At 60.3% G+C, this 27,188-nt stretch overlaps 10 protein-coding genes and 1 non-coding gene across 11 annotated transcripts; 7 read left to right on the top strand and 4 right to left on the bottom strand.

Annotated features, from left to right (window-relative positions):
• Positions 1-9: 9 nt before the first annotated feature.
• Positions 10-1,214, top strand: SPRG_00115 (hypothetical protein; the record flags this gene model as incomplete). The annotated part of the gene is made up of 3 exons (XM_012338228.1): positions 10-648; positions 698-897; positions 948-1,214. 3 exons carry the CDS (start codon positions 10-12, stop codon positions 1,162-1,164), a joined length of 1,056 nt encoding a protein of 351 aa, XP_012193618.1. The 3' UTR covers positions 1,165-1,214.
• A 742-nt stretch (positions 1,215-1,956) lies between these two features.
• On the top strand, positions 1,957-7,606 carry SPRG_00116 (hypothetical protein). The gene is made up of 2 exons (XM_012338229.1): positions 1,957-2,131; positions 2,192-7,606. The coding sequence occupies exon 2, from the start codon at positions 2,299-2,301 to the stop codon at positions 7,315-7,317; it is 5,019 nt and encodes a 1,672-aa protein (XP_012193619.1). The 5' UTR covers positions 1,957-2,131; positions 2,192-2,298; the 3' UTR covers positions 7,318-7,606.
• Positions 7,349-8,601, bottom strand: SPRG_00117 (serine/threonine-protein phosphatase PP1-beta catalytic subunit). Its single transcript, XM_012338230.1, has 6 exons — positions 8,409-8,601; positions 8,087-8,357; positions 7,939-8,039; positions 7,803-7,892; positions 7,603-7,755; positions 7,349-7,554 (listed from the first exon to the last, which is right to left on the bottom strand). The coding sequence occupies exons 1-6, from the start codon at positions 8,541-8,543 to the stop codon at positions 7,396-7,398; spliced, it is 909 nt and encodes a 302-aa protein (XP_012193620.1). The 5' UTR covers positions 8,544-8,601; the 3' UTR covers positions 7,349-7,395.
• Positions 8,602-9,487: 886 nt separating this feature from the next.
• On the top strand, positions 9,488-11,816 carry SPRG_00118 (hypothetical protein). Its single transcript, XM_012338231.1, has 3 exons — positions 9,488-9,606; positions 9,668-9,944; positions 9,995-11,816. The coding sequence occupies exons 1-3, from the start codon at positions 9,515-9,517 to the stop codon at positions 11,708-11,710; spliced, it is 2,085 nt and encodes a 694-aa protein (XP_012193621.1). The 5' UTR covers positions 9,488-9,514; the 3' UTR covers positions 11,711-11,816.
• Positions 11,817-12,862: 1,046 nt separating this feature from the next.
• On the bottom strand, positions 12,863-12,935 carry SPRG_30006. The gene has a single exon. It is a non-coding gene; the product is annotated as a tRNA-Val (tRNA).
• Positions 12,936-13,319: 384 nt separating this feature from the next.
• Positions 13,320-15,021, top strand: SPRG_00119 (hypothetical protein; the record flags this gene model as incomplete). The annotated part of the gene is made up of 6 exons (XM_012338232.1): positions 13,320-14,180; positions 14,245-14,379; positions 14,424-14,492; positions 14,552-14,673; positions 14,715-14,814; positions 14,866-15,021. The coding sequence occupies 6 exons, from the start codon at positions 13,320-13,322 to the stop codon at positions 15,019-15,021; spliced, it is 1,443 nt and encodes a 480-aa protein (XP_012193622.1).
• A 19-nt stretch (positions 15,022-15,040) lies between these two features.
• SPRG_00120 (hypothetical protein) lies at positions 15,041-15,735 on the bottom strand. The gene has a single exon (XM_012338233.1). The coding sequence runs from the start codon at positions 15,659-15,661 to the stop codon at positions 15,074-15,076; it is 588 nt and encodes a 195-aa protein (XP_012193623.1). The 5' UTR covers positions 15,662-15,735; the 3' UTR covers positions 15,041-15,073.
• A 1,288-nt stretch (positions 15,736-17,023) lies between these two features.
• On the top strand, positions 17,024-17,732 carry SPRG_00121 (hypothetical protein). Its single transcript, XM_012338234.1, has 4 exons — positions 17,024-17,171; positions 17,219-17,245; positions 17,294-17,407; positions 17,459-17,732. The coding sequence occupies exons 1-4, from the start codon at positions 17,033-17,035 to the stop codon at positions 17,689-17,691; spliced, it is 513 nt and encodes a 170-aa protein (XP_012193624.1). The 5' UTR covers positions 17,024-17,032; the 3' UTR covers positions 17,692-17,732.
• A 211-nt stretch (positions 17,733-17,943) lies between these two features.
• Positions 17,944-19,203, bottom strand: SPRG_00122 (hypothetical protein; the record flags this gene model as incomplete). The annotated part of the gene is made up of 4 exons (XM_012338235.1): positions 17,944-18,302; positions 18,358-18,607; positions 18,660-18,927; positions 18,975-19,203. The coding sequence occupies 4 exons, from the start codon at positions 19,201-19,203 to the stop codon at positions 17,982-17,984; spliced, it is 1,068 nt and encodes a 355-aa protein (XP_012193625.1). The 3' UTR covers positions 17,944-17,981.
• A 2,629-nt stretch (positions 19,204-21,832) lies between these two features.
• Positions 21,833-25,984, top strand: SPRG_00123 (hypothetical protein). The gene has a single exon (XM_012338236.1). The coding sequence runs from the start codon at positions 21,870-21,872 to the stop codon at positions 25,935-25,937; it is 4,068 nt and encodes a 1,355-aa protein (XP_012193626.1). The 5' UTR covers positions 21,833-21,869; the 3' UTR covers positions 25,938-25,984.
• Positions 25,985-26,279: 295 nt separating this feature from the next.
• SPRG_00124 (hypothetical protein) lies at positions 26,280-26,867 on the top strand (the record flags this gene model as incomplete). The annotated part of the gene is made up of 1 exon (XM_012338237.1): positions 26,280-26,867. One exon carries the CDS (start codon positions 26,280-26,282, stop codon positions 26,796-26,798), a length of 519 nt encoding a protein of 172 aa, XP_012193627.1. The 3' UTR covers positions 26,799-26,867.
• Between the last annotated feature and the right edge of the window lie 321 nt (positions 26,868-27,188).

Below are 27,188 nucleotides of genomic sequence, written 5' to 3' on the forward strand. Positions count from 1 at the left end.
TTGCAGCTCATGGATCGATCGAGAACCGACGAGATCCTCGACGACGTCGCATGGGACCTCGACCTGCCAGCGCAGCCCAAGCGACAGCGCAAGCGCTACATCGACGAGATCACAGAGCTGCGCGCCAAGGTCGCCGACTACTCGGAGCAACTGGCTGCACTGACGCAGCGCCAAGAGATCGACATCATCTGCGCAACACCGTGGGAGAGCATCTCGCGGCGACAGGCCATGGAGCGGAGCGTCGCCGAGCAAGACAATGCGCGCTTGAAGGACGCGGTCCAAGAGCAGTTGGCCATGATCGAGGCCCTCTTGCGCATCGTGCAGAAGCGGCCGAAGCTCATGGACATCTCGTACCTCGAAGACTGGAAGCTGCAGCGCTTGCCGGCCGACCCGACCCAGCGTCGCTTGAGCTTCAACGCCATGCTTGACGCCGAGTACGACCGCCTTGAGAGCGTCTTCCTGGCCCAGCGCCTGCACGATGCCACCGAGTCGCGCACGCTCACGCACGTTGGCATCGACGACGACCAGCTCGTCCTGACGTGCACCATGGTGTACTCGATCCACGCTGCGATGGGTCGCGTCGCTAACGCGCTGTGGGCGACCTTTTCACAAGAAGAGCCCGTGGCGCTCGAGTCAGGCGCGCTCCTGGTAGCTATCTCGGTGACGCCAGAAGTCTTCATATCTTGCGTCGTTGTAGCCGCTATCGAGCGTCGACGAGGCCACGCGCTATACCAAGCTGTTTTTGCGATTTCCCGGCGACGTCGAGCTGCACGGCAACATGGCTTGCAAGCGCTACGACGAGTCAGCTGCGCGTATCGCGTTTACAATGCGCATCGTTCATAACGATGACGTGTACCCGTACCCACCGGAAGTCTACGTCCCCCAAGAGACGGGCTGGTACTTGATACCTTGAAAGATTCTTGTTATGCCGACGCAGATGCGATTAGGTTTGTCGTCGAGATGGTGGACAGTAACGAGAGCCGCATCAAGTACTTTAGCCGCGGCCACGTGCCTTGCAAGAGCCACCACGATGCGTCCCGCCAACGGAAGACCGACGACCTTAGCTTCGCGGCGCTGGCCGAGCTCGTGCTGGCTGGCTACCGCAGCAACATTCGAACGCTGCAAGCGATGATCAACCAACGGCTTTTCGAGCCGAGACTTTGATTTTCTGTGTAATTTTGAACTTCTAGCACGGATCCGTTGCTGGGTACGCGATCAAAGAGCAAGTTGCAGTGCGCGTCTCGCTTGCTACTGCCCTAGAGTCATGTCATCGGAATGGGAGCAACGGCGTTGAACGTGTTGACATGGAGGTATGACTCGATCGGTTTGGCGCATCGACAGCTTCTCTAAACCATCCCGGCGTCAACCGCCGTGGTCGCTGTCTGGTAGACCCTGCTCATCCTTGCGCGCTGTCTTCTCTGCTTGGCACTGCAGTACCTTCAAGCCCCAAGCCTCTGCACGACAAGGTCAACCATGCCCTCTCTATGCTCGTTGCGATGCGCTTGAAGAATCGTCCTGCTATGTTTCGCTGCTTCCAGGCGAACACAAGGACGTGGCTGGCTCCGCTGCTGTGCACAAGAAAGCGCCTCTCGTCGCCCACATCGTCTGGCGAGTTGGTTGACAAATGGAAGATCGGCACGCGCCGTGTGCCAGACACCAGCCGCGATGCGAGCATGGAAGCGATGGCGGAGGTCTTGCACGCGTCCTGTCCATGCGCCATGATCTCTTGCCTCTTGCCTCGTCCATGCAGCTGCAGTCATCTTGGGTCGTCGGAAGGATCGACCCCGGATTTCACGACCATCATTCAAGACCACCATTCTGCCGATTTCGGAAGCGGTTCGTGTCGAAAGCGGGGAATTTCCCACCGCCGACGATCTTGCTTCTTTTTCACGTCGTGGGTTTTTGTTTGGAGCTGGGCATCTTGTGGAAATGCCGTGGGAAACGACGTGAAGAACGTGAGCAATGCATTTTTCACATATAATTCGATCGAAGGACCCGTTTTTGGCACGAGCGCAAGCTTAGCGAACCGCCCATTCCGCAATTTGCCATGCACGTCTTCTCGTCGCTCCTGCCATCGTCCGAGCAGGCGACGATCGCCGCCGACGAAGTCTTCCTCCGCGGCCAGCTCCATGTACGTTCAGCACCTTCCTCCTCGTCATGCAGCCTCCTCACGCAGCCTCCTCGTCGGTAGAGCTTCCTCGGGCTTCTCCAGGCAAGGACCATGGCGCGATCGCGTTCCACCACTTTCGGACGCTCCAGACGTTCTTCAAGCGCAAATACACCTTGGAAGACCCCTCCATGACGATCGACCTCATCCACGCGCTCGTCGACTACGTCTTTACGACCCGCCCGCGCATCGAGTTGCAAGTCAAGGCCCTTGACGCGGCCGTGCTGCTCATCAAGAAGGCGCGCAAGCAATCGCTCCCGCTCGATGGGCCATCCAATTTACAGCTGCAGTGGGCAACCGCGCTGCAGGTATGGGACGCGACGTTCTACGCGACGCCGGGGCCGGTCCTGCCCGTGTCCAGCACGACACAAGGCACGTACAAGACAGCGCTCATCAAGTACCTCTCCAAGGCGAGGAAGAGCTACCCGAGCGATGCGACCCTCTGGACATTCGTCGCGCCACGCCTCGTCGAGACGGAGACCGAAGGCAGTCTCAAGGCCGCGGCGACGCTCTCGCTGCTCTGGAGTCCGTCCATGGAGGCGACGCCGCTGCTGTCGCAATGGGTTGCGGTCTGGGCGCGCATCAACACGCTGCAGGAGTGGGATTTGCACTGGCTGCGCCTTTTCTCGCGCGTGGCCAAGCATCAGCACGCGCGCGGAACGCTGGACGCGGCGGCATGGGCACCGCACTTGCCCTTCCTCTTTGCCAAGATCCAGCACTGTCTCTCGCTGCCGTCCGACATGGGGCCGTCCCCTGCGCGCAACAAGTGGCCCAAGAACCTCTCGGGGCTCCACGGCGAGAAGCACGCGCTCTACTACGCGTCCAAGCTCGTCGTCTACCTCCTCTCGTCTGCCTTGGACACGCAAGGCTTGCTCCTCCAGCTGCTCCACCTCCTCGAGCCGTTCTTCCACCCGTCGAGCGCTGGCAACGCCGCCAACGGCATCTCGGACCTCATGTACTACACGAGCGCGTTCCTCTGCCTTCGGTCGGGCCACGACCGCGCCGAGAGTCGCCAAATTGTCGATGGGTCGCCGCTCGTGGTCGCGCTCATGGACCTTGCGTTTCTCGGGATCTATGCCAAGAGCCAATCCGTCTCGTCCAAGTCGAGCTTTACGCTGCGCAACATTCTGTGTCTCTCGCGAACGCACGCGCCACGGATTGTCGAGACGCTCCTTCGCGGCTTGGATCCGTCGGCCGTGAGCCAGACGCACCAAGCACCCAGTGCGATCTCGGCGCTGACGATCTGCGGCCCCGCGCTGCTCCGCGGCGATCTCCAATGGGCGCCCAACGTCTTGCCGTCGATCTTGCACTTGACGCTGCCCGGCATCGACCCGAACGACGACACGAAGACGAGCCGGACGCTGCAGCTCTACGCCACATGGCTCATGTACCTCCCGCTGGCCAACGACACGAGTCGGCCGCGGACGCCGCGGTCGCCGCTCTCGATCGAGTGGCTCACTGCGCTCGACCAACGGCTCTTTGCGTCGGTCACCTTGTCGTGTGACGTCGACACTGCGCTGTGGGCGACCGGCGACACCCTCGAAGCGTGGGTGCTCCAGCTGCTCGACCGGCTCTTTGTGCTCTTCAAGCAGCAGGAAAAGCCCGACGTGGCCAAAGACTCGAACGAAGACAAGTTTCAGATTGGCGCGCACCTCCAGCACGTCGCGACGCTTCTCTTCGCCCAGCTCTCGCCGTCGCTGTACACGCTGGCGCTGCGCCGCGTGGTCGACTTTGTCGCCGCCACGTACATCCCGACCGCCGGCAAGCTCATCGCGGGCTTTCTCGCGGCCGTGGTCGCGCCGCACCCGCACCAGTCGTTGCCGCAGCTTCTCGTGCCCGCCATGGAGGCCGCGCTCAGCGGCGCGTTGACGGAAAGCGAACTCGCGTGGCAGCTGCGCGTCGTCGACGGCTGCGTCAAGAGCACGGTGGGCACGGCGCTGCTGCCGTTCCATAGCAAGCTCAAGGCGGTCGTGTCGGCGTCCGGTGTCCACGAGAGCCCCAAGATCGTCAAGCTCGGCTGCAAGATCTTGCGACATGTGCTATCGCGCCTCACGAGTGTGTACCAGCCCGACTATGGCCGCGCGCTGCCGCCGACGGCCTCTGCGATCGCGGAAAGCAGTTCTACGAGCCAGTTCCTCGGTGTGAGCTTGTCCTGGGGCGCGCTCGAGCCCGTGTGGCATGAGCCCAGCACGGACGAGCTCGGCATGGCCGCCGACTGGCTCGCAACCTTTGCGCTCGTCGAGTCGACGCTCACGACGGTATCGGCGTCGAGTGCCTGGCGCACGCGTCTGCGTCACATCCTGCACGCGGTCCGCGGTGCAAAGCCACTGCTCTTGGACCCGGTGGGGACGTCCACGTTGACGGTTGATGCGCTTCCGAGCGTACTGCAGGCCCAAAAGCGGCTCGACGCGGTGCTCGCGGCGCATCCGGATGTGCTCGCCCGTCTCTTGACGCTGCGCGCGCGCGTCGCGTCGGCCATGCGCGAGGTCGTGCACGTGTGGTACGACTCGACGGACCTCGTCGCGTCCAAGTGCCTTCGCTACGCGCTGCGCGTCATGACGTTGGTTTTGCACCCGCGGGACGCGGCGCACGTGGCCAACGTGCGCATGTACTCCAAGTGGCGCAAGCTCTCGAGCGGCGACACCGCGTCCAAGGCGCTGACGCAGCGCGTGCCTACGAGCGCGACGTCGATCCCGCTCTTGCCGCGTCGCCTGATGCAAGAGCGGCTGAGCATTTTGCTCGCCGAGCACTATGACGACCGCAGCTTTGCCTTCACGCGCTTGGTGCGGACGCATCCAGCGCTCGTCGGCGACGCGACGATCGCATCGACTTTGCTCGATGCGGTCGCGCACCTCGCCGTGCACCCGCTGGCGAAAACGCGCAAGGCGGCGCAGCGCGCGCTCGAGAAAGTTGCGTCGCGCTATTCGCAGTGGCACGCAGCGCAGCTCCCCCTCTGGGCGTCGACGCTCACAAACGACGGGACGGTGCACCACGTGACCACGGGCGTGTTGCATCTGCTGCAGCTCCAGCGGTCGCTGCACGTGGTCTGGAAGGATTGGACGCTCGCGGAAGCACTCATGTGCACGCTGTGCCGCGCCGCCGACGTCAAGCAGCGCACGGCCGAAGACGAAATGAAGACGAGCGCGCGGGTCCTCAAGACGTTCTTGCAACTGCTGGCGAGTGTCCGGGACGCCGACGCGATCCCGCCGGTCGCATCGCTCTTGGCGCTCGAGGCCGAGATGCAAGGCCACTGGCGGTTCCAGCTCATGCACCTCGCGAGCATCCTGCCGTGGCTGCGCGCCGACCGACCCGTCCCGACTGCCATCTGGGGCCTCATTCTGCGCCGCGTCGTCTCGGACGTGCCCCAGGTCGTGACGTTTGCGCGCCTCCTGCTGTCGCGCGCGCTGAAAGTCCACCAAGCCCACGGTGCGGCGGCGCTGCCGACGGACGTGCTCGAGACGCTCTTTGCGACGTCAACGCTCGCGGCCCTCACGCGCGACTTGGTGCTGGACCACAAGACGGCGCAGCGGTCGGCCGACGGACAGAGCGCAGACGCATCGCCGGCGCGCTGGTCGCTCGGCGTCCACGAGCTTGTCGCGCTCGTCGAAAACGAAGCTGCGCCGCACCCGCTGCGGGCGTTTGGGCCGCAAGCCACTGAGCACGTCTCGCCGCTCCACGTGCTCTTTGTTGCGCGCCTCGCCCACGAAGCGTCGACGACGACGAGGATCGATGTGTTTGGTCGCTGGCAGCCGCTGCTCGCGGACCTGGCGGCGTGCGACACGGACGAGCGCCGCGCGTCGCTCTCGACCCTCGGCGCTATCCTCGTCGGGCTCGCGCCTTTGAAGAACGCCTTGTCGCTCTTCCAATCGGTGTTGCCCAAGCTCAGCGTCCCGTATGCGCACGACTGGTACGACGTCGTGCTGCACTACTTGGGTCGTCGCCACGACATGGCGCTGCTCGAGTACATCGTTGCCGAGACGGAGGCCGCGCTGACGGCCGCCGACGCCATCGACGCGACAGGGCAAGTGCGCTGGCTCGTGCTTGCGCAGCCCGTCGCGATCCACCTCGTCTACGAGGCCGCGCAATATCCCGTCTTGTCACAGCGTCTGATCGATGTCGCGACCAAGGCCCTCGACCACCCGTACGCGTTTGTCCGCGAACAAGTCGCGGCGCTGCTCTATATCTTTACCAACGCCCGCGACGTGACGCTGCCGTTTTCAACGTGCCAGAGTCGGATTGTCTACGACACGCCGACGGGGTCCGTCCAGGACAAGGAGCTCTCGCTGCGCAAAACCGTGCTCTCGTGGCTCGCCGCCTTTGTCTCGAAAGGCGACGCGCCGCAGTTTGAGGTCCTCCTCCCGCTCTTCCCGATTGCATTCGACACGCAAGCGTTCCCGGACGCGGATGCGGCGCGGTCGGCGCGCATCGTTATCGAGGCGATCGCGACCAAGCTCCGGCTTTTCTCGAGCGCGCCACTCTGCGAGCAGCTCATTTCGTGCTTGGCCTCGGCGCTGGCGTCGCCGCAGTGGCGCACGCGTGGCGCGGTCTTGCGCTTCCTCACGGTCTTCAACTTCCACCACGGGCTCTTGAGCAGCGCCAAGCCGCACATTGAAGCGCTTCTCCTCTCGCGTCTCGAAGACGACGTCCGCGACGTCCAAGACATGGCGCAGTTCTCGCTCCGCGGGTTTGTCCGGACGCTCTCCCAAGCGCGTGTCGCCGAGCTCGCGACTGCTTTTCTGACCGAGACGTCGGCGGCGCGGCTTGAGCGGGCCAAGCGCGAGAAGCAGCTCAAGCGTCTCCGACTCATCCTCCGCGTGAAGAAGGAAGGCATGGACTTGGAGGCCGCGGCGACGCAGCTCACGACCCTCGAGGCGACCAGCGTCAACGTTGGTCCGACCGTGCGCGGCTGCTTTGGTATCGGTGCGATCGTGCTCGCGTACCCGTACTCGGTGCCACCGTTCGTGCCGGCGATCTTGGAAGAACTGGCGCTGCATGTCCATGAAGCCGCCGTCACGGACGTGGTCAAGGCGGTCTTGCTCGAGTTCAAGCGGACGCACCAAGACAGCTGGCACGAAGACAAGGCGATGTTTACGCGCTCGCAGCTTGAAGCGATCGAAGAGCTCTTGATCTCGCCGCACTATTATGCCTAGTGGCCTTCCAATTCTCTTGCGACAAGTCGTATCGTTGCATCGTGTCATTCTGTCCTTAGACCAAAAGGACCTACTCTCTTATCCGTCCTGGGAGCAGAGGACCTTGAACGAGCACGACATGTTGGCGTCGACGACGAGCATCCCGCCGGCGTTGTCAAACTCGTTGCAATAGTTGGGCGCCGAAAAGATCGTGACGAGCTTCCGGCCGGCAAAAAACTCGTAGCCGTCCGAGACCACCTGTCACATGACGTCCCATGACACGCGCGTGAGAGTCGGTTGTGGCACCTGGTGCGCGCGGCAGACCAGATCCAAGTCGTGCGTATCGAGGAACTGCTCAACGACGTCGGCGCCAAAGATGTACGAGACACCGCGGTCGCTCTCGGTCCAGCCGTGGCTGTCGGCGTCCGGGTCGGCCCACAAGAGGTCGCAGAGCAGCCCCTACATCGTGGACTTGAAGGCGAGTATGTTGCGTAGCGATCCTCTACCTCGTCCGGCACGTCGGTGGGCCGGCGGATGTTTTTGATTTGGTCCATCTTGTACAGATCTGGCGAGAGCCCACCGTGCATGCAGAAAATCTACCACAAGCGCCTGACGACCCTGCGTCCACGCACATCGGGGGACCTTGTCGCCGACAATGGCAGCGACCGGCATGCAGTTGAAGCAGTCGGCAAACGTGCGCCATAGTTTGACGTTGTACCGGCGCTTGCACTCGTCGTAAAAGCCTAAGATTGCACTAAGAATCTGCACAGGCGGGACTCGAAGCGACAACCGTAGATGCGGTTGATGGACGCGCACTCGTGGTTGCCGCGCAGGAGACTCATGCGCGTGGGGAACTTAATCTTGTAGGCGAAGAGGAGGCAGATGGTCTCGATGCTCTGCATGGCGCGGTCGACGTAGTCGCCGAGGAAGAGATAGTTCTTGAGCTCTGGAAAGCCGCCAATCTCAAAGAGCCGCAGCAAGTCCGAGTACTGGCCGTGCGTGTCGCCGCAAATGTTCATGGGTACGTTGAGCTCGAGTAGCATGGGCTGCGCCAGGAAAATCTACTTGGCCGTCTCAGCAGTGGCCGACGAAGAAGAAGAAGAGAGGCGTACGTTCCGGCAATGCTTGCAGAGCGCGTTGATCTCTTCAATGTCGAGGTCCGTCACCTCGGTCTGCACCGGCTTGTCGCGCACCGTGAGGAGCTTGGCGATGATCTTGTCGACCCATTCGAGGTTGCCCGCATCCATCGCAACTTCTACGAACCAAGTTGTTGTCTGCAAAACGCTCGCCCTTGGAAACCCCCGGAAACAACTCCCAGAAAAGACGACGACTCGACACGCCTTCTGCCAGAGCCAACGCAGCATCCTCGCGGCACAGGTCGGTGCCGGCAGACGTCGCGCGCCCTTCCATCCTCTACTGGGACGCACTCGTGACGTCGTGAAGCCCGCTGTACGGGCCTGTCTCGACGACCTCCGGCCTCGTGCTCGCAGCCGGCGACGATGGATCCAGCACCAACCTCCTCGAATTCTTTTGACGCAACATGCAGTCACACACGGTCACCATCGCAGTAGGCAGCTGGGGCCGTCATCGTCAGCAGGATTGCTGATGAACGATAACATCAGCGTAATCGACGCGAGGCTGTCCACGTTAGCAACAGGGCACGCCGTCGTCCACACCTGCTTGCGTCGACTTTGACCGTGCCACGGCTTGCGGCAGCGGTGCGAATCAGGCGCCGCGGTCGTCGACCGTAGCTGCGACGGGTCGCAGTGCCGGCTCGCCCAGGCACGGCCACAAGCGTCTGCGAATCCTGTGCGGAACCTGCTGCTGTCATGCCACATCCTTTACGCTTCGCCAATGCTTAGCCCATCGTGGCCGCGCCTAGGCCTCGCCTCGCCACCGCGCATGGCTCTGCGCCGCCTCTGCATGCCATGGCCTTGGTCGGCGGCGGCGTCGGTGTTGCGCTGTTGATGCATCGCCGCTTGTCTCTGAGACGCGCCGGGGGTCGACTCAACGTCGAGTCAACAGGTTCGCTTAAGTGCGGTGGAAAAGATCCCAGCGGACGCGGCTGACGTCAACGGGTGCATCACGCATTCTATTGCATACAAATGGCAAGGTATTTTAAAGCAAAAGGTGATAGCGAGGTGGGACTTGATGTTTGTATTGGGTTTTATAGGGATGGCAAGAGGCGTCATTTTGCGATTTCTGGAAAGTCCGAAGGATGGCGAAGGGAAGAGCGCTCTCGGTCGACGACCTCACGCTGCAGATCTCGGCGCTATGCTTGCTCATGATGATGTCGATGGATGCGATCAAGTACGTGCTAGATGGCGCCGTGGTATAGATTGCATGGAACGCTCATGGTGATGTGTCATAGCCCCGTGAAGGCGATCTGCTCCTTTCTTGGCATTGACCCGTACACGATCGGGTGGCTCAACCTGCTCGTGCTCCTCGGTGTGCTCTACTACAACCTCTCGGACGTGCTCTACTTTTGCATCCGCATCTTCCTCAACAGTGTGCTCTCGATCTTCTTCAAGAGCATTGAGATCGTCGGGAAGGACAACATCCCGATGGACGGCCCCGTCATTTTCACGGGCAACCACGCGAACCAGTTTGTCGATGGTATGATCGTCATGATGAACTGCTACCGCAAGGTACACCTATAGCGATGCATGTCGGCCATGGTGCTCATTGCTTGGCGTAGGTGGGTTTTCTCGTGGCTGAAAAGTCCATGCACCGCCCGGTCATTGGCGACTTTAGCCGTGCGATGGGCTGCATTCCCGTCGTGCGCCCGCAAGATGCGGTCTTGAAGGGCCCGGGGAAGGCGTGCATGCAAGCCTCGGACGACGCCGCCGAGTTTATCTTCGTGGGCGAAAACACGACGTTCTCGACGTCGCTTGCGCGTGGCGACCAAGTCCGCTACGACGGCAAGACGGTCATGGAGTCGGGCGAGCCCGTCAAGGTTGAGAAGGTGCTCGACGACACGCATGCCGTGCTCTCGGGTCACGTCAAGAACCACGACGGCGATATCATCTACGACATGTCGTCCTACGGTATCTTCAAGAAGGTCGACCAGTCGCACACGTTTGGCGACGTCTACACGGCGCTCAAGCGCGGCAACTGCGTCGGCATCTTCCCCGAAGGCGGCTCGCACGACCGCACCGATCTCCTCCCGCTCAAGGCCGGCGTCGCGCTCATGGCCTTTGGCGTCAAGGACACGTACCATATCAACGTGCCGGTGGTGCCCGTGGGTCTCAACTACTTTCGCGGCCATCGCTTCCGCGGGCGCGTCGTCATTGAGTTTGGCGAGCCGATTTCGGTCACGAACGACGACATGGACGTGTACAAGACGGACAAGCGCACGGCGTGCAACGCGTTCTTGCACAAGGTCGAGGAAGGCATGCGCAGCGTGATTGTGACCGCGCCCGACTACACGGTGCTGCAGCTCATCTACACGGCGCGCCGTCTCTACCAGCCGTCGGGCATCAAGCTCACGCCCAAGGAGACGCAGGACCTCAACCGCCGGTTTGCCGAAGCGTACAAGATTCTGAGCGAGCTCCCGGACGCGCAAGAGGAAATGAACGCGCTCCGCGCCAAGCTCGAAGAGTACCGCAAGAGCCTCAGCCTCATGGGCCTCACGGACCACCAGGTGCCGTACATTGCGTGGTGGAGCATCCACGATGTGATTTCGTCGGCTGTTTACGGCGTGTGCATCTTTGCCCTGGCGTCGATCCCGTCGTTTGTGCTCAACGCGCCGGTCGGGCTCATGGCCCGCCACGTGGCGCGCGCCGAACAGACCAAGGCGCTGGCTGGGTCGACGGTCAAGATTGCCGCCCGCGACGTCGTCTTAAGCAAGAAGATTGCGTTCTCGATCGTCGCGGTGCCCGTGCTCTGGATCTCGTACATGGTGCTGGCCATGGTCTTTACCAACTGGAAGTGGTCGAGCATCTTCCTCCTCACGGCGTCGTTCCCGCTCTTCTCGTACTTTGGCGTGCGCTCGGTCGAAGCCGGCATCATTGAGCTCAAGACGCTCCGCCCGCTCTTTTACCGCCTCCAGACCAAGTACCGCAAGATCCAGGACGAACTGCCCCAGCGCCGCGCGCGCCTCCAGATGGACGTCCGCCTCTTTGTGCGCAAGTACGCGCCGGTGCTGGGGCCGCTCGCGCAGCCCGCGCCGATCGACTGGTCGGCCTACATGCACTCGGTGGCCAAGACGGAAGAGAAGACGACATCGGACGACGACAAGGAGCGCCGCAACACGATCACCAAGGAGCACGATTTGAGCTTTCTCAAGCGCGAGAAGACGCCGTCGATGATCAACCTCCGGGCGATGGAGAATGAGGGAAGCGTGTCGGCCCCGCCGTCGCCGACCACGGCCGACGAGGAGGCCGTGTCGCTCGACGACAAGAAGACAGTCTAGTGTGTGGCGTCGTAGTGTATTCTTATAACATGCATGTGAACATTGCCGTGTCCATGGTGTCTCTTATGCTTGCAAGAACACTTGGATGTCGTTGGAATTCGAGCCAACATGATGCCACGGGTCCATGAATGATGCGAACGAGAGTGCGCAGTTGCATTTTGCTCCATGGGACGAGGGAGATAATACCACCGGGTTGCATCGCGACCGACGCATTATCGACAGACGTGATAGACGCTCTTGGCTCGGCAGCCGCTGTAGGAAGAAAATGGCTCGACAACGCAGACGTCGGTCGCTGCAATTCAAGAGTTTGTCTGGTGAAGATGCAGAGGGACAATTCATCTCTTGTGCCGACGCCTTTTGCGTTTTCACCATGGACGACGCGATATTGCCCATTCTTGATTCGTGGGAGTGACGGGTTTGAAGCGAATATGGGCGAAATGCAAATGCAATCGAGCCGAATGTCGACTCCGCGCGACTCGACGTCTTTCCTGGTTGGCGACCTTCTCTCGCGTAGTACGCCGGCAAAGGACTTGTGTTGAATGCAGCATCCAGACATTTACCACCTAGAGCAGGATGCCCCGGAGAATCCTTCAACGACCTCTACTAGTCACTAGTCCAATAGAGCAGGATGCCCCGGAGAATCCTTCAACGACCTCTACTAGTCCGAGGCCACGTCGTACCCACGAACGGCACTATCGAGGCGTTGGAGATACGATGGACGAGGTGTGGAAGGAAAGCTTGCTCTCGATCATTGGCTCATCTCGCTGCTGCTGCTGCTGCTGACGAAGATAAAAGATTGCAGTCCCATGGACGACCAACTCGTCGCCAATCACCTCTAGCTAGCGCTGCTCTTGGGTATGTTGACGCCTACGCGGCTCGTGTCCTTCTCTCCTTTGCGCCATTCGGACGTTCCGGGTCGCCTCATGGAGCACGCATTGGCTGTTCCTCGCCTCTCGCCATCCCATTCGATTCATTCGATTGTGGTTCAAAGGTACGTTGAGCGCTGCGAAACGACATGGCTTTGCACTGCCTACTATATATCAACGTATAGCGACACGACTACGTCGTCGTCGACGGCATCGCAGGCTGCTGCGCTAGGTCCAAAAATGTGCACGAGTACAATTTATTCCGGACAAATCAGCAGCAAAAATTTGGTCTTACCCGGACTTGAACCGGGGACCTTCTCCACGTCAAGGAGACGTGATGACCGCTACACTATAAGACCTTGCTTATCGTTTGCAGTATTTTGTATATAAATAAGCTATAATAGAAAAGAAATTCATAAAATTATTTATTTGTGAGCACCTCTACTAGAAGCCTTCGCTTTGACGCTTTGTGTGGTTAAGGTTTATGTAATTGACCGCGCCAAATTGTGTGCTGGCGCTACAGACGATGGCGCACATCGATTGGGATCCCGTGTGAATCGCTGGGAAACTCCTTTTTGCAATGCCTTACACCACATTATCAGTGTTCTAGTTAGCGCTTGGAATAATAAAAAATGGTTAATTAACAGCCCATAGACGACGCCAGGCAAGTCGGACTGCGCCGTTTTATTGGGCCCCCAAGCTTGGCCGCTCACCAAATTCGCACTTTTCTGATCCGTCAAACCATGGACGAGGTGCACGTGACGTTCAAGTTCATGCACGAGGAGACGATGGGGCTCACGACGCCTCTGGCGACGACGGTGCTCGCGCTCAAGGAGGAGATCGCTGCGTCCACGCACCGCCCGGTCGCGGCCCAGCGCCTCATCTACAAGGGAAAGCTTCTGCACGACGAGATGAGTCTCGGTGCTTACCACTTTGTCGACGGCGACACGATCCACGTCGTGACGGCGCCGCCGCCGGCCGCCGCGCCAAGCCCCCGTGTCTCTAGCCCTCCCAGCCCGACGCCGTCGCCATCGGACGAAGAAGCCAGTGAGAACGTCGGCCACGAGCGCCCACCGTACGTCTCGATGCACTTCATCCAGCTGCCTCTCTCGCCGCAGCCCGCGCCCGCGCCCCCGGACGACGACGCTGCCCTCTTGCACCAAGCACAGCAGTGGCGCGAAGAGACGGCGCGCTTGCCTCGCCCGGCGTTGCACCCGACGCCCTCGTCCCACGCTGCGTTTGTTGAGAGCGCGATCGAGCTCGGCGAAACGCTTTCGCACGTCTCGGCCCAGCTGCAGCGCCTCGCGTGGGTCGTGAACCAAGCGCCGGACGACATCGAGTCGGCGCGGCAAATGGCCTACTTGGCGTCGCTCCTCGAGGCCATGGGCCCGTACGCGCGGCGCTTGCACACGAGCTTGGCGCAGCCGACCGCCAGCGAGCAGCCGTCGACGTCGCGTCTCATGGGCAACCTCTTGCGCGTGCTCGGCGGTCTCGACACGACGCGCGATAATCCCAACGACGCGTTCTCGCAGCTGCTTTTGATGCTGCAAGGCGTTCCGTGGTCGTTCACGGCCGAGCACCCGGCCCAGGACGTGGCCAACGTCGTACGTCTTGATCTCCTTCTTCTTCCATCCAGACACGTATCCTTGTATCCTGACGACCACGTAGATCTGGCAACTGTCGCTGCCCGACGTGACGACGGCCGAGTTGCCGTCGTTGTGGCGGCCGACGTCGGTGCAAGCCGCGCTCCAGCGCACGCTCGACGAGGCCCTTGGCCTTGCGCGCGCCCACGCCACAACCAACGTACGCTCTGCGACGTTGTTCTTTTGCTCCGTCTTGAACTGTAGGCCAACGAGATCGACCGGCGCCTCGATCTCTGGGCGCGCGCGACCGCCGACGAGTACGAAGGCTGGCTTGTACGACATATTACCATTCTCTTGTGCTTCTGTCGGAAGATGCGACATGGAGGCTGTAGGACGCTGCGATTGACGCGCCGGACGCGACGAGCCGGCACTGGAAGGGCGCCCACGTCCTCCTCTGGCGCCGCGTTGCTGCGACCGTCGTGCATGGCACGCCCATGGACGATACCGCCTTTCGGTAGACAGCTAGCGTTCAAATCCCTCTCACGCTGTCTCTAGCGACCTCGCGCTGCCCTTCCTCTCGACGCTCGTGTGGGTGCTCGCAACGTATGCGCCGCATTTGCGCGCGCCCTTGGTCGTAAGCCGCCTCCTTGATGGGGTACGATGATGCTACAGCGCCGAAAACACCGGTGGATATGGGGTGCTGTAGGCGCTGGACCGCGCGGTCGCCAGCGACGTCCTTGCGGCGCCGATGCTGCCGTTCCTGCGGCAACGGGCTCGGAGCTACACGAACACACTCCTCCACCTCGTTGTGGCCCACACCGCGACCGTGGTGCTGGGCGATGGCCCGCCCGCCGCGGCCTAGTCGCTCCCGCAATAATGATGCATGTCGTCGTCGTATTCTTCAAGTATTTGGATTACGCACGCTTGTGGAAGGCGTCGAGGTTGCGTTGGACTTGGCGCTGGACGCGCTCGTGCATCTCGCGGCGGTATCCCAGCGGCAGGAGGAGCTCGAGCACGACAAAGAGCGGCGCGGTAATGAGCGCTTGATCGAGGCTCTCGAAGAGGGCCGGCGCCCGGCGCTCAAAGACGCCGTGCCCGATGAACTGGAGGATCCAGGCGCCGAGGTGAAGGCTGCCGAGGATGCGCCATGGCGTCTCGCCGTGCATCGCCACATGCGTCGTCGTATACGCCGTCGTCATCGCATGCAGCAGTACGATCGCGACCGAGGCGCCCGAGCCCGCGATCGGGTCCAGCGCCACGTACCACAGCACGTAGACCACCATGGCGACGAAGCCAATGTCGAACGTCACGTACTCGGCGAGCCCGTACGGCGATAAGAACGCATTGTCGGCGAACGGCGGCGCGCAGCTGCCGAGCGCGAGGCCCGTGATGAGGAGCGGCCAAATGCACACAAGGTGGATGGCCACGTTGATCGGGTTGGCGTGGTACGAGAGGTAGAACGTCACTTGCTTCTCGAGGTTGAACTTGTCGGCCAAGGTCATGCTGCTGCGGGGTCTTGCTGGCGTCTTGTCTTGCGCTCTGCTGTAGTCGATGACCAAGGTTTCAAGAAGTCGACAGTGGCGGTTGAAGCCCTACCCCTTCGTGTGGGAAAGGCGTCGGCGCCGGCATCATGCTCTCAACTACGCTCAGAAGCAGGCTGATGCCTCACACGAGCGCACGATACCCAACGCTCGAGCCTGAAAGCAGCGAGCTCCTCGTATACGAGAGCGTAGGACGAGGTGCGAGGATGCTGAGCTTTGAGCGTGTGTGATTTCCACGTGTGAAATAGAAATCGATTTTCACGTGAGAAAGACGCAGAGTGCTGGTCGTTGGATCTGGTCGCGCGACAGCAATGCTGAGGAATTGGCTTGGACCTTGTCGCCCAACGCGGCGAGAGGTCGCGGCGAGCAGCACATGAAGGTGGCAGCTTCTATAGAGCGTCTGCGTCTGCGTGGAATGCTCACCGGACTACCTTGGACCCAGAAGCAGTTCACAGTTCACAGGGCACGAATCTGACGTCCGCTCATGACGTCGTCGTGACCGTCGGTCATGATGAGGAAGATACACGTATTTCCAAACCAACGCAATGCTGACGTCGTAGACTTGGCTGCATGTGCCTCTACCGACTGCTCATACGTCGTAGGTCATCATTGTGTGGTCTTGAACCGGTCTTGCCGCCACCTAGTACCTTTACGAGCTACGTTATCGTGCGTCGCCAGCGCCAACAGCACTACACCACTGCGCAAGCATATAGGGCGAGATCGATAACATCACGCGAGTGATATGGGGGTATGGTGCCCCGTGGCGGCGCGGAATGGCTCGATGCGACTTGCTCTTCGTGGCCTTGTCCACCCCGGTACAAGAACCAAAGTTTCAATTGTACCTTCGGCATGCGCAGCCGAGCTCTGATTGCCAGTGACAAGAAAGCGGCGGCGGACGCGCGAGGAGCCTCAAGGACCGTGACAAAGATAGCTCGTTCCCAGAGCTGCTCGATGGCTCACTCCTGCCATATCGAGCAGCTCAGCTCTTTGTGATGCCACGTGCAAAGTGAGCACATTACCGGTATTGGCACGCGAGCAAAGAGGCGGCAATGGATGGCAGTGCCAAGTGATCGCAGTAATACCGGTAGCCGGGCGCCAGTCGTACGCCGGACCGATCGACCATCGCAAGCGTCGCGCACCCATGCGCCATGGTGCGGCAAGGTGATGTTTGGAACACCACATTTCCGAACGTCGCGTCGAACGTCGCGGCGTGTCGCGGCCACCGATCTGCCACTTTTAACACGCTTTTAATCGTGGTAAATATGGCGCACTTGTATCCGGCCGCGCAGATTTATCCGGACAAGCTCTGCTCCAATCATACATCATCCGACCATGGCCGAGCACCTCGCCAACGTCTCGAGCGCGCTCGGCGCAATCGAAGAGTACCTTGCGCCGCTGACCAAGGCGTCGGTCGATGAGCTCACGAAGAACGCGGCGCCGATCGAGAAGGCCAAGCTCCAGGTCGGCCTCGGTACGCCTGCGCCTTGTCTCGATCATGCTCATGGCTCGTCCTCGTAGCCTACTCGGTGAATGCGCTTCTCTACAGTACGAGGCGCCTACCATGCATGCAGGGCTAAGCTCACTCATGCATAGTCTTGCTCAAGACGCAAGGCGCGTCGTCCAAGGACCTGCGCCAGACCCAAGTCAAGCAAGAGCTGGACCGCGTCAAGGGCTTTGTCCAGAAGATCAAGTATTCGGAAGAGATGGGTATGTGCTCGCGTCTTCTCACCGCATTGCACAACGAGCATGTGCCTGTAGCCAAGGGCCCGCAGGTCAAGGTCGACGCCGAGGCCGCGGGGCGCTTCATCAACCACGCGCTCTCGTCCGACCAGGTGTACGTCAAGGCGTTGAACGAGCGCAAGGCGGAAGAGAAGACCGAGGAGACCAAGACGGAAGAAAAAGAGCCCCAGCCCAAAGCGTCCAAGAAGACCAAGAAGGCGCCGACGACGAGTACCTCGACCAAGCCGGCCAAGAAGCAGCGCAAGCACTAATCTCATGTAATTATAAAGGCTCTGTACATCTCTCTCACAAGGCAAGAATGCGAGTTGCTTGAACGCAATCGGAAGACGCTTTCCGTGGGCACAAGATCGACGAGGTTGGCACTCGTACGGTGGCACGACTGGTCCAGTCCGCAAATCAGAGCAAAGGGACTGGTCGTGTCCATAGGTCATGTCTGCTGCTGCAGCGGTCTGCACACACACACAGATCCAATCCCAACAGAATAAGAGCTCCGAGAAACCAAAGGACTGAGATAACTTGTGCTGGTGGTTTGACGACTAACTTACGTGTAGCTGTAAATGCACTTGACGTCCTGGGGCTGCACGAGCTGCCGGCAGAGTGGACACTCGGGCTTGTTTTGGCACCAGCCCACGATGCACTCCCAGCAAAAGACGTGGCCGCACGGGGTCATCGCAGGGTGGCTGCGCTCGGTCAAGCACAGTGCGCACTTGCGCTGGGCCATGCCCGTCGGCCGGGACTCGTCCGATGGGACGCGGTGCTGGTCGAGGCGGCGCGGGGCAGCCTCGACGCCTAGGAGCGTTCGAAGACAGGCTGGTAGACCCAGTAGGGACGAGAGCGCGAGTCGCAGGAGAATCAAGTAGCCCTAATAGCAACGCACTAGTTCGACGAGCGTCTCGCGGAGAGGACGTTCGTGGTACCAGAATGGAAAACTGCGCGTGGGGCGCATCGAGCTTGCGTGTTAGGATGTATCGGATGCCTGCCATGCGTTTCGCCACGTCAAAGTAGCGTCCATGGAGGTAGAAGAGCGCAAGATGCACGGCCACCGCGGCCTGCGTCCACGTCGTCACGGACGTCCCCGTACGGACTTCGATTGTCTGCGCCACCTCCTTGGCTCGCTTCACGAGGTCGTCCAGGTACGCAAGGACCTTGTCGACCTTGGACGGCGCTCTGCAACCCAAGTGCGTTGAGATCTTAAGAGCCTACACACAGCGCTACATACCGGCGGGGCGTCGTCGGCGCCGACACCACTGCGTGCTGGCTGTTTTGCATCTGGAGGCGCTCGCGTGCTTGGCGACGAGCCAGCTGCAGCCGCGCCTGTGCCTCACCGGGGCGGAGGTTTGCCCAGCCCAAGCTAGATCGCTGCTGCAGGTACGGGAGCACGGTCGCGAGCTGGAGCCACAAAAAGGTCGATGAGAACGAGAGCATGCGAGGACGGTCGCCCTCGACGCGGTAGATGTCGCAGTACTCCTCGCCCATGGTTTGAGACCCTGTGATACGATGAGGCCAATGCGTCAAGAGAAGGCGTGTGTTGCACCCGTCATTGTCAAGTAGAGGAACTTGGTGAGGAGCTGGAGCTCGGGGTCGATCGAGAGCTGGGCCGCCGCCCCGCCGCCGCCTGCGCGGCCCCAGAACTTGAGCTTCTCGACCACGTCATGCAGCTGCGTAAGGAGCTCGGACGCGTAGTACTCGTCCTTGGTCGCGGCGAGGACGACGCGCGACTGCGGCGCGGCCGCCGGCGTCACCACGGCTTCGGCCGTCGTCATTGCCGATCAGCGTCGGAACGTACACTATTTCCAAGTTCAAGTGGTGGGCACTAATTCCTAAATAGTGTTTGAATGGACCTCCTCGATCAGGTTTCCATCAATGCTTGCTTTAGAAAGGCCGCAGCGTCTGATCGGTCTCAAGGACCGCATGGGTGTGCATGTCGGTCTTGTTTTGTGGATACACACCATTATCGTGGGTACATTCTGTCTGAAGTCCAATTGATAACCCACCGAGGATGACCGACCGCTCCCTCAAACGGCAACAGCAGGTGCGACCAACCTCGCCGCCTTCTATCAGCAGCTCCTCTCGACGCCCTCTTCCTCCTCCACGCTCTCTGACCCTTCTTAAGACGAAATGGTTTGTGGCGTTGGCATCCTCGGGAAAGAAAGGCCAGTTGATGAACCTGGTTTTGACGTTCCGGACTCTTGAAGATCGGATGTTGGGTTCCAACGCCGTCGTCTGTTGCGCTTCGAGAACGAACGGCTGGGTGGCGCCAGCGAACGTAATAGCGCGCACTTGCTTGAAAGGAAATTTTGTATGTTCCGTCGTGGGGCTAGGCAGCGCCGCGTGGTTGAAGATGGGTCTTATATGAAGCGGTTCGTGCGTCCATCAGACCGTTCGTCGAATCTCAACTGGTTGGCCCAAGTTGTGTCGTCGTCGTTGACGGCATCCCGACCGTCTTGCTGGAGCGGAACGCAGTGCATCATCGTACATGGACCGTGCACCAAGCTAGACCCCTCTCGGTAATACGACTCGACTCGCAGTGCAAACAAAGATCCTTATCCTGTTCCATGGCGTCACCGCGGTGCCACGCACGGTGGTCGTAAGTGTAATACTGCCTCGTGATGACGCCAGCACGCATGATGCATCGCGCGAGTTACGTCGACCGGCGCTCCACTGCAAGGACAAAGACGACGCCATTGAGAGAAGCACTTCTCGACGACGCATGGATGGTCGCAGAAAGGTACTCCACTTGAAAGGTATGTATTGGGAAGGGGCGCAATCCCCACCAAAAGTACGGTAGTACTACACCAGGTGCGTAGTATGTTGTGAATGCCCAAGCACCTCACCGCGAGTTGGGTGCATGTGCGGCGTTGAATCTGAGCTTCCTGCGGATCCCGTGCCGGAGCAAAGGCTCATGGATTGTCGCGGTAGTGACGCCAGCGCCATGGACAAGGTCTTGATCATTGAAGTCGGATTTTCTATGTGTGGAAGGCGCTGGGCCGCTATCCACACCGTGTCACAGCAGAGTAGCTAGCGCGGACGAGGATGGACCGCGGCCACACTCGCGACGGTGGCAACGAAGCCGAGTGCAGGGGACGTCGTTTGGGGGCGTCGCTTGGAGGTGGCAGCAGTAGGATGGATGCTAGGAGCTCCACGGAGCTCCACGCCACGTCCGTGCGACTGGCGTTCCGGACTTGAAGGACGGAACGTGGTCGGACCCGTCCGCAGCCAAGTACACTGTAGGCCGATCTGACTTGGAAGGGCAAGCAAAGCGGCTTCCTACTGAGAAGCTTACCCAAGAGGCGCGCCAGAGCCACGAATTAGCTACTCGGGCATTACAAAATCGTCGGCAGCACGCCACGAAACGCCAGTGATGTCGCCGGTCCAGTACATAGGACCGGCATGTGCGAGGTCGTCACCGTTGCGTCCGGTAGGTTACCAATGTGCCCATGGCCACAGGCGTGAAGTTGTGCTGAACGGTTTTAATCGTTGAAGCCATTCTCGCCGCCAAAGCTACTCGGCTGGCTTGGTGGTATTTACGAGCGATCGGCAATGCAATCATCATCTCAACGCTACCGGGTATCTGAAGTACACGTCTACTGGTATCCACACGCGCTTCTGGCCTCCATCGTCCCACGTCGGGCGAGCACGAGTCGCTCGGCTACTGACCAAATTCCAAGGTCCACTGCGATCGTCGGTCGGCAAGAGCTTGAAGGTACCCATTGCCGTTCCGGCCTTTAATGAACCAAGTTCCGACATGCCGTTAAAAAATGCGTGCGCTTTTTTGCCCGGACCTTGGTGTTTCTATCGAAGCTGATGTTCCGCTCTTGGGAACCTGCATTAAATTCGGCCGGGGGCGTATCGCACGTGGCCACTGAGTGCGGTTCAGTATACTGCTGCATGGGGACGGCGTAACTCACGCTGTCGGCGTGGTCCAATTCGTCGCGGACATACAAACTTCAAGACAATAAAATAAAAATCGCGACCGTGTCATCGCTTCTACGCGGGCTGTCGCCGGCTCTCGCCCATTACAGCTGGCGCCGAGGTATCCGCGAGATCCAGCAGAGCCTCCTTGGTACGCTTCAACTTTTGTTTGTATGCTCGCGGCCATAGGTTTGGCGCCGGCGCATGAGAAGCCGCTCGGCCTTCTCATTGGCCAATGCGAATTGGAATAATTTGCATAATAGAATTCGAAAACAAATGGCCTTTACACTCGCGTTTGTATGGTCCGACGCATTAAATACAACTGCAGAGTTGGAAGAGGCGTTGGCACGGGTAATATCGAAGCATAAAAATACCTTGCACAAAGTATAGCAACTCGGACGACCGGCCGCGCTGGTTTTGTACTTGGTGTTTGTATGCCACGAAATCTCGGTCGGATCTCAATTTCTGCGATTCAGCCCATTGTCCATTTTGCGCCGAGCCGACGATATCCACAGCGATGTCCAAGCACCAGCACGACACGAAGCAGCCGCTGCTCGACGAGCATGAGCAGCTGCCCGAGGTGTACAACTCGCTCCACTTCCGCTCGGTCCAGGACCCGTACCGCACCGTGGCCTCGGACCGCATGAGCGTCTACTCGACGCTCCATGCGGGCCATGGCGTCGACACGATGCTCGAAGGCGGCCTCGAGCGCTTCTACGAGAAGTACAAGCACCTCTCGAAGAAGGTCAACATGCACTTGGCGACGCCCGAGGTCCGCTTCGAGAACCTCAGCTACACGGTCCAGGCGCGCGAGATGACGCTGGCCGAGAAGCAGGGCACGGTCGGCTCGTACTTTACGCGCATGCTCACGCCGTGGACCAAGAAGCGCTTCTACGAGCAGAAGGTGCTGCACCCGATGAGCGGTATCATCAAGCCGGGCACCATGACGCTCATCCTGGCCAACCCGGGTTCGGGCAAGTCGACGTTCCTCAAGGCGCTCGCGGGCAAGCTCCAGAACAACAAGACGTGCGAAGTCGGCGGCGAGATTACGTTTTCGGGCCTCAAGAGCACGGAAGTCGACCCGATGAAGATTGTCGGTCTCGTCGACCAGCGCGACAACCATTGCCCGACGCTCACGGTCCGCGAAACCTTCAAGTTTGCCGACATGTGCTTGAACGGGTCGCCCGAGTCGCAGCCTGAAGAAGTGCGCGAGGTCGCCAAGCTTCGCACGGAAATGATCTTGCACCTCCTCGGTCTCAGCAACTGCGCCGACACGGTCGTCGGTGATGCACTCCTCCGTGGTTGCTCGGGTGGTGAACGCAAGCGTGTCACGGTCGGTGAGATGCTTGTCGGTGGCCAGTCGGTCTTCCTCTGCGATGAAATCTCGACCGGTCTCGACTCGGCGGCTACGTACGATATCGTGCAGTCGCTCCGCACGTGGTCCAAGACGCTTGGCGGCTCCGTCGTCATCGCGCTCCTCCAGCCGACGCCCGAAGTCGTCGAGCTCTTTGACGACATCATCATGATGAACGAAGGCCACTTGGTGTACCACGGCCCGCGTACCTCGATCTTGCCGTACTTCGAGAACCTCGGCTTCTACTGCCCGCTCCGTACCGATCCGGCCGATTTCCTCATCGACGTCACGTCGGGCCGCGGCAAGAAGTACCTCCTCCCGGAAGACCGCAACCGTGCGATCCCGATCCACGCGCACGAGTACAGCAAGGTCTTCTTCGAGTCGGAGATGTACCAGACTTCGCTCAAGGCCATCAACGACGGCTTCAACGTCGCGGCTATGCAGGACCAGGCCGATTTCGAGAAGATGAAGTCGGTCACGGCGATTGCCCGCACGAAGGAAATGTCGCCCTTTGCGCTTCCGTTCGGTGCCTCGACGATGCTCCTCCTCGGCCGTCAAAAGACGCTCTGGATTCGCGACAAGCCGCTTCTTTGGGGCAAGCTCGCCGAAGCCATCATCGTCGGCCTCTGCATGGGTGCCATCTACTACCAGGCCGACACCAAGTACTTTTTGCGCATGCTTTTCTTCGCGTGCGCCGTCTTCCAGCGCCAGGCGTGGCAGCAGATCACGATCGCGTACGCGCTCCGTGAGATCTTTTACAAGCAGCGCGCGCGCAACTTTTACCGCACGCTCTCGTACACGATCGCCGAGTCGGTGGTGCAAATGCCCGTCAACTTGGCCGTCTCGCTGCTCATGACGACGTTCTTCTACTTCATGTCTGGGCTCTCGCCGAACGCGGGCACGTTCATCGTCTTTGTCATCATCTGCGTCTGCTTCCAGCATGCCATTTGCGCGTACATGACGATGCTCAGCTCCCTTTCGCCTTCCATCACGATCGGCCAGACTCTGGCGGCGTTCTCGGTGTGCTTCTTCCTCCTCTTCTCGGGCAACATCATTTTGACCGACTTGATCCCGTCGTACTGGACCTGGATGTTCTGGTTCAACCCGCTCGCGTGGGGTCTCCGCGCTGTTGTCGTCAACGAGTTCCGCAACGGCGACTACCCGGAGGCTGTCCGCAAAGCGAACCTTGAGAGCGTCCAGATGACGCAGTTTGGCACCGAGTACGTCGCGTACGGCATCATTGTGCTCGTTGCGTACTACTTCCTCTTCACGGGCCTCAACACGCTTGTGCTCCACTTTATCCGCTACGAACGCCGCTTTGGTGTCTCGGGCGGCTCGAAGGTCGGCGAGGACGAGGACGACTCGGTGTACGTCGAGGTGCAGACGCCCGGTGGGACCATGGTCAAGCAGGATATGGCGCCCAAGAACACGGGCCTCTCGTTCATCCCGGCAAACTTGTGCATCCGCAACTTGGACTACTACGTGACGCTCCCGACCAAGGTCGAGCGTCAGCTTCTGAACAACGTCTCGGCGCACTTCCAGCCCGGCACGATGACGGCGCTCATGGGTGCGACGGGTGCCGGCAAGACGACGCTCATGGACGTGATTGCCGGCCGCAAGACGGGCGGCCGCATTGTCGGCGACATCATTATCAACGGCGAGCCGAAGAACCCGGCCAACTTTTCGCGTATCACGGCGTACTGCGAGCAGATGGACATTCACTCGGAGATGGCGACGATCGGCGAGGCGCTCTGGTTCTCGGCCAACCTCCGCCTTCCGGAAGACATCACGTACGAGGAGAAGCGCAAGCTTGTGACGGAGACGCTCGACTTGCTCGAACTCAACGGTATCATCAACGAGCAGGTCGGCCACCTCTCGGTCGAGCAGAAGAAGCGTGTCACGATCGGTGTCGAAGTCGTGGCCAACCCGAGCATCCTCTTCTTGGACGAGCCCACGTCGGGTCTGGACGCGCGCTCGGCCACGATTGTCATGAAGGGTGTCCAGTCGATTGCGCGCACGGGCCGCACGGTCCTCTGCACTATCCACCAGCCCTCGATCACGATCTTCGAGCTATTCGACTCGCTCCTCTTGCTTCAGCGTGGTGGCTTCACTGCCTACTTCGGTGAGCTTGGCCGCGACTCGCAGAAGCTGCTCGAGTACTTTGTGTCTATCCCCGGCACGGAGGAGATTCGCCCGCAGTACAACCCGGCGACGTACATGCTTGAAGTCACTGGTGCCGGTATCGGTCGCGACACGAAGGACTACTCGGTCGAGTACGCCAAGAGCGAGCTGTGTGCGCGCAACTTTGCCGAGACGCAGCGTCTCTGCCAGCCGTCGCCGGACTTTGTTGCCTTCTCGACTGTCAACTACACGCCGATGGCGACGGGCCTCAAGAACCAGCTCAAGGAGTGCATCTGGAAGGCGATGCAGACGTACTGGCGCTCGCCGTCGTACAACTTTGTGCGCCTCGCGTCTTTTCCGTGGTTTGCGATCGTGTTTGGTACGACCTTCTGGCAGCTCGACCGCATCACGGAAGCGCAGATCAAGTCGCACGTCGGCCTCATCTACAACAGTATGGACTTCATCGGTATCATCCACTTGATGACGGTGCTCGACATTACGTGCCTCGAGCGCGCTGTCTTTTACCGCGAGCGCATGTCCAACTACTACGGCCCGCTCCCGTACTCGCTCTCGCTCTTCTTCTCGGAGATCCCGTACCTTATTGTTGCCGTCTCGTGCTTCGTCGTCCTCGAGTTCTTCATGGTCGGCTGGGAGTCGAGCTACTTCTTCTTCTTCCTCCTCACGTTCTTCCTCTACACGTCCGTGTGCACGTTCGTGGGCCAGTGGATGTGCGCGCTCTGCCCCAACACCAAGGTCGCCAACGTGGCCGTCGGTGCCATCTCGTGCGTCTTCAACCTCTTCTCGGGCTTCCTCCTCCCGTTCCCGGGCATGAAGAGCTGGTACAGCTGGATCCAGTACGTTGTTCCGTCGAGCTACTCGCTCCGCGCGCTCGCGGTCTCGCAGCTCGGCATTTGCAACGAAGACGGCTCCGGCAACGCGTGCGACAACGTCAACGGCACGCAAACGAGCGTCGCCAAGTACGTCCAGGACAACTTCCAGTTCAACCCGGACGAGCGCTGGTACTATGTTCTCGTCCTCGCGGGCATGTGGGTCATCCTCCAAGTGTGCATCTACCTCACGTTCAAGTACGTCAGCCACCTCAAGAGATAGACACAGACTATCTTTTTCGTGTAACTACATCGATTTTGCATTTCAAATGTGGTGTGTTTCTCGCGCCGACGCAGCAAGTCCCTCGCAAATAGTGCTTCTCCCTACAATTAGAGCAGGTCCCCTCGTTTCAAACTTGCCTCAAAAGGAGCGGCGCTCCCATCGCTTGCGTCCCGCTTCACTCCCGACGTGCATGTCGAGTCGGCTGGAATTTCTGCACCACCCGCAAGGTCGACGCGTCGTGTGGGCGCCAACAGCCGCCGCGCCCGTCTCTCGTTCTCGTCGTCCTCTACCTTGAGCCTCGCCCTTCTGCTTACTAATAGCTCACTCACTATACAAGCAGTCATGCCTGCACCGCCGCCCGTCTCGACGAGCGCACTTCACCACACGCGCGTCGGCATCCAGCGCGCGATCGTGAGCGTTTCGCACAAGGACGCGAGTCCGCGCGACCAGGACGTCGCGTTCGTGCTCCGGGTCACGCACCACGACGCGGCGCATGTCATTCAGCGCGACTGGCCCGCGTTCCTGAAGCTCAAGGCGGACCTTCTGCATGCGCTCGGCGCGGGCCACGCGTGCCCCGGTGTCTGCGTCTGGCTCTGGGAAGACCTGCACCACAACTTTGACCGCCCGGCGTCCGGCGGCAGCCTCGCCGCGTGGTGGCACATGCTGCGCAGCGTGCACACGAAGGAGACGCTCCAGATCTTTCTCCGCCACTTCCAGGAACTCCTCGACTCGCTTCTTCGCGTGCTCCACGCCGACGACGTCAAGTGCCTCCGCTTCCGCCACGTCACGAGCGTTCTCTGCGCGTTCCTCGACATTGAGCCCAAGAAACGCGTCTGCAGCCGCGCCTCGAGCTTACCATAGAGCCGAATCCATTCCAGAGGCAGTAGAAACATGTACAACAATAGTATAGGAACAAGTTGATACCCGGTGATCTCAGCACTTGGCGGCTCCGTCGTCGTATTTCTTTCTCGACTCGCCGTATTTCCGTACTAGTACGTACGATGCGACCGAGCAGTGTACAGCCTGACCTCACCAGAGTGTTGCCCTTGTCGTCGAGGCTGCCGGCTCTCGTCAGCTACCAGGGGCCCAGAATCTTGTGGTCGCGCAGGGGTCAATAGCGATCGCCTCATCGATGAGTCTACCAGACGCACGTCGCGCGCCTTGATCGCCGTCTGTGATGCCAATCAAATCCAAACAATTGCGTGTTTCTAGTCTTTCAGAATGGGCACGAATTTCAGCCAATGGCCTTGC

This window comes from Saprolegnia parasitica (assembly GCF_000151545.1).
Source record: "Saprolegnia parasitica CBS 223.65 unplaced genomic scaffold supercont2.1, whole genome shotgun sequence".
NCBI lineage: Eukaryota > Oomycota > Saprolegniomycetes > Saprolegniales > Saprolegniaceae > Saprolegnia > Saprolegnia parasitica.

Coding starts and splice junctions, on each gene's coding strand:
- SPRG_00116 (XM_012338229.1), top strand. CDS start 2,299: ATGACGATCGACCTCATCCACGCGCTCGTCGACTACGTCTTTACGACC.
- SPRG_00117 (XM_012338230.1), bottom strand. CDS start 8,543: ATGGATGCGGGCAACCTCGAATGGGTCGACAAGATCATCGCCAAGCTC. Junction 7,756..7,802: donor CCACCGACGTGCCGGACGAG/GTAGAGGATCGC, acceptor TCCACGATGTAG/GGGCTGCTCTGCGACCTCTT. Junction 7,555..7,602: donor TGGTCTGCCGCGCGCACCAG/GTGCCACAACCG, acceptor GTCATGTGACAG/GTGGTCTCGGACGGCTACGA.
- SPRG_00118 (XM_012338231.1), top strand. CDS start 9,515: ATGGCGAAGGGAAGAGCGCTCTCGGTCGACGACCTCACGCTGCAGATC. Junction 9,607..9,667: donor ATGTCGATGGATGCGATCAA/GTACGTGCTAGA, acceptor GATGTGTCATAG/CCCCGTGAAGGCGATCTGCT. Junction 9,945..9,994: donor TGATGAACTGCTACCGCAAG/GTACACCTATAG, acceptor TGCTTGGCGTAG/GTGGGTTTTCTCGTGGCTGA.
- SPRG_00120 (XM_012338233.1), bottom strand. CDS start 15,661: ATGACCTTGGCCGACAAGTTCAACCTCGAGAAGCAAGTGACGTTCTAC.
- SPRG_00121 (XM_012338234.1), top strand. CDS start 17,033: ATGGCCGAGCACCTCGCCAACGTCTCGAGCGCGCTCGGCGCAATCGAA. Junction 17,172..17,218: donor CAAGCTCCAGGTCGGCCTCG/GTACGCCTGCGC, acceptor TCGTCCTCGTAG/CCTACTCGGTGAATGCGCTT. Junction 17,408..17,458: donor CAAGTATTCGGAAGAGATGG/GTATGTGCTCGC, acceptor ATGTGCCTGTAG/CCAAGGGCCCGCAGGTCAAG.
- SPRG_00123 (XM_012338236.1), top strand. CDS start 21,870: ATGTCCAAGCACCAGCACGACACGAAGCAGCCGCTGCTCGACGAGCAT.